The 4,298-nt window shown below is 34.1% G+C and overlaps 1 protein-coding gene across 1 annotated transcript; it reads left to right on the forward strand.

Annotated features, from left to right (window-relative positions):
* The first annotated feature begins 818 nt into the window (after positions 1-818).
* Positions 819-1,593, forward strand: LOC120068054 (auxin-responsive protein SAUR36-like). Its single transcript, XM_039019723.1, has one exon. The coding sequence runs from the start codon at positions 896-898 to the stop codon at positions 1,421-1,423; it is 528 nt and encodes a 175-aa protein (XP_038875651.1). The 5' UTR covers positions 819-895; the 3' UTR covers positions 1,424-1,593.
* The last annotated feature ends 2,705 nt before the right edge of the window (positions 1,594-4,298 follow it).

The following is a 4,298-nucleotide window of genomic DNA, read 5'->3' on the forward strand; positions in this document are numbered from 1 at the left end:
TAACCTAAAATAAGATGAACAAAAAGCATATCAACACTTGCCTTTAAAAAAGGAAAAAGAAAAGAAAAGAAAAGAAAGGCAAATCAATACTAAATATTATTTTCAAATTACTTTAGTTCTGCCGCTAAATTGATATATATAAAATAAGATTATATATTTATAAATTTCTCGATCCACCATACCACTAGCTGGTAAAATAATCAACCCTCATTGGACTTATTATAATTATTTTTATTTGGACAAATTATAAAAACCACTCCAAAGTAGGGTAGTAGTTACAATTACACTCTCAAACTTTCAATTGTAAAAATTGAAATTCTATAATTGTTAAAATTGGACTATCAAATTTACAATAATTATAGAAATTGAATCCATAAATGATAAATTCCAAAATTAAAACCCTCAAACTTATACAAATGAATTATGTAATTGTAAAGGTCTAATTTGACTCAATTTTAATACGGATATAAAATGAGGGTTAAATTTTTAAAATTAAAAGTTGAAGGGTATAATTGCAACAACTATCATACTTTTGGAGTGGATTTTTTCAATTTATTTTTAAGTAGACCCCTCATTGGACTCTGGAAATCGGAAGAATTGCCCGACGAAAATGGCATGCATTAAAAAATTTTGCCACGTCATTTCCAGCCCAAAAATGTTAAATAATAAATTCCGTAAACAATAAGTACTACGGCGTTTTGTAAATTACTATACAATATATATACACACAATATATTTATACTATAGCAACAAGAAGAAGAAAAGAAAAGAAAAAACGACTTATCGCTACAAGACATAATCAAACTATATATTTATTCAACATCCCTTGTAGTCTCTACTATGCATACTCTCTCACAAATTTCTAACTCTTTTCTCTTTTCTCTCCATTTTTCTCATGAGAAAGTTTCGAGGCATTAAGCTTCGAAAGCGTCTTATTCTATTCTCGAGGTGGCTCGGCCGAAATATCCGATCGACGTCATCCTTATCGTCGGTTAGATATTACAGGCTGAGCCAGGATAACTCGTCGAAACAATCCAAGTTGTCGTCGAAGATCCTCAGTTGGGGTCGCCAGCTGAGTTTCCTTCGACAAGCTGGGTCGGGCGAGGAGAAGCCTGACCCAGTGCCGAAAGGCCAGTTGGCGGTCTACGTCGGAGAAAGCGGAGGAGAATTCAGCCGGGTTTTGGTGCCGGTGGTGTACTTCAAACACAAGCTTTTCATTGAGCTGTTGAGGGAGGCGGAGGAGGAATATGGGTTTAGACATGAGAAGGGGATTACTCTGCCCTGTGGGTATTCAGAGTTTGAGAGGATTCGGACTAAAATTCAAAATTGTCGACGGAGTTGGCGGCGGTGGAGGAGCTCCGGCAGCTGCTGCTCGCCGGAGAGGGATGATGTTCATGTGTGGGGGCTCTTGGAATTCGATTGAAAAGATCAAGGGATGAGTGGTTTTTGACTTTTCTTCTACGGTGGCTGGTTTTGGACTTTTTTTTTGTTTCGATGTGATGTAAATTAGTTTATTAGTGTATACTGAAAAAAAATAATATTAATATTTTGAAAAATTAATACATGCGGAGTGCGACTTCTCATTGACTTATTCTATACATGGGTTATTTGTGTCGTCTGTTTATTTCAATTGCACATGGACTTAATAATCTAAATAATATAATATAAGGTTTTTTTTTTAAAAAAAAAAATTATAAGATAAGGTTAAAATGGTCTAAAATGTACTAAACTTTGAACTGTATTCTATAAGTAATGTAGTGCATCTTACACTACATTTATTTTGGCACGTCCTATCCAATTATTTGATCATATTTTGCTTTATGACTAAATTTTCTTAGTTCTTTTCAAAAAAATATTGAAGTTGTTCAAAAAAAAAAAAAAAAAAAAAAAAAAAAAAAAAAGAAACATTAGAGAGCATTTCATTAAAATAAGATGAAAATTGATGCAATGACTAATGTGTAAAAATTTGAAGACACGCATGACATCATTTACAATATCATTCAAGTAATTGATGTGTGATAACTTATGTATAAGAATTGGTAATGTAAATGATTATTTTAACACTCTTTTTTTAGATGAAATATATAGCGAGACAACTATTCGCACGAGATTTCAAGAGAAATTTATTTCGTGGAACTTGAACTTTATATTTGTATTAATTTGGGTGGAAAGTGAATACAATCTCTAATACATAATATTTGATGCTTTCAAAATAAATTATAATCTTTAAGCTGATTGATCTTCTTGGATGATCGACTTTTGGGCTTGTTGATCTTCTTGGATGATCGGTCTTTGGGCTTGATGATCTTCTTTGACAATCGACCTTTGGGCTTGTTAATTTTCTTAGATGATCGGTCTTTGGATTTGATGATCTTCTTGGACGATCAGCCTTTGGACTTGTTGATCTTGTTGATCTTCTTAGAAGATCGGCCTACGAACGATCGGCCCACGGACGATCGGCCTTTGGGCTTGCTGATCTTCTTGAAGGATCGACCTTGGGTTTGATGATCTTCTTAGATGATCGACCTTTGGGCTTGTTGATCTTTTTGGATGATTAGTGCTCACACGAGGCTTCCGGAGAAACTTGTTTTATGGAATTGAACTTGAGTTAGTGTTAATGTTAATATTGATTTTGATGCGATGTGGTTTGATCTCTAGTACTCGATTCTTTGATTCTCTCTCAGTCGAATGCATACACTTGATTTAAGGAAGCGAAACGCGTGATGATCTTGGAGTTGAAGTCTTAGAAGAATGCTTGTATCTCCGAAGGACTTCAATCTTCAGGTGTGGTCAGCTTGAGGAATCAGGGAGTCCTGTGGTTGTTGGGAGAATTCTCTCTAGGCTTTTTTAATATAGAATTTCTGACCTACTTGGAGTAGTCTTTAAGGCTGTTGATCATTTTGGACCGGCCTGTGAGCTTTTCCTTGAGTTTGAGGAGATTAAATCTTCAGCTTGTAGGTTGTGAAGATACAGTCAGTTTGTTGAAGTCTTCTAATCTTTAAACCTTAAGATAGTTTAGATCTTCAGTTCTTTAAAATTTGAGTGTTTTAGTCTTTGAAACTTTGAGGAGCTTCAATCTTCAACACTTGAGAGCTTGACAGCGTTGGGTTTCAAGAATTAGAAGCTTCAATACTTGGATCTTGGGAGCTTAAATTCCAGAACTTTAATATACCTTCTGAGCTTCAGAGCTTTATTATGGCGTCTGATCTTCACAGCTTCGATATGTCTTCTAATCTTCACAGTTATGATATATCTTCTAATCTTCGGAACTTTAGTATGTCTTCTGATCTTCAAAGCCTTGAAGGAGTTGTGTTCTTCAAATTCTTAGATCTTCGAGAGCTTTGGCTTTTAATTTTTCCAACCTCCCCCTAAATGAAGAGGTAAGACCTCTATTTATAGAGATTTCTCATGGGCTTTACCTGGGCTTGGACCCAATTGCTTTATTGGGCCCAAATTGGGCTTGGCTTAAACTTCAATTTGATGCAACATTTCACTGGATTTGTCCCAAGGGACTTTAATTACTCGACCCGATCCAACTTATAATTTTTCCAATAGGCCCAGCTTTCGCTGATGATGTGGCAACTTGTGATTCGCCGAAATTTCTTATTCAACAAATACCCATTTTCGAGATTTATGCACATGGTGGGTGAATCTCGAAAAATGTAATTTGAAACCAAATATGATTTTGACTCTTTTAATTTGATGCATCATCATGATCCAAATAAACAAAAAATGAATTTTAGTCCTTGACTTTCTTATTCCCATGTAAACTCTAATTTGAACTAAAGTAGAATTTATTCTCCACTTTAATTGAAAATTGAGTTTTAAGTAGTATCCCAAATCCTACCATTTTTTAGATTTTGGAATATACTCCATTCTTGATGAAAATTGGAAGTAGAATTTTGACTTCGTCTTTCTCTTTCCTCCAACTTTGATTTGGTGAAGCTTGGAGTGTACCCAAGTTTTGATTTGAGGCAATACTTAAATTATGCCGAAGCTTTGACATTGGGGTAAAATACCTCGAATCTTGCCTTGAATTTCGAATATGATTTTAATTTTATTCCAATAAAATTTGGAGTACAACAAATTTAACTTGAATGATTTGATTTTGAATATAATTTGTATTCAATTCAAAAAGTTTGTTGGATTTGAATTAAACTCTACAAAAAGATCAATGTCGTAATACACCATCATTTTTCTTTAAACTGAGATGAAGAGTTCAACCCGAAACTCATTTGGATTTAATTTAAATTTTCCTTCAAAATAACTGGAATTTATGAACCATCAAAACTGAGTTG

Source organism: Benincasa hispida, chromosome 12 (assembly GCF_009727055.1).
Source record: "Benincasa hispida cultivar B227 chromosome 12, ASM972705v1, whole genome shotgun sequence".
NCBI classification, from domain to species: domain Eukaryota; kingdom Viridiplantae; phylum Streptophyta; class Magnoliopsida; order Cucurbitales; family Cucurbitaceae; genus Benincasa; species Benincasa hispida.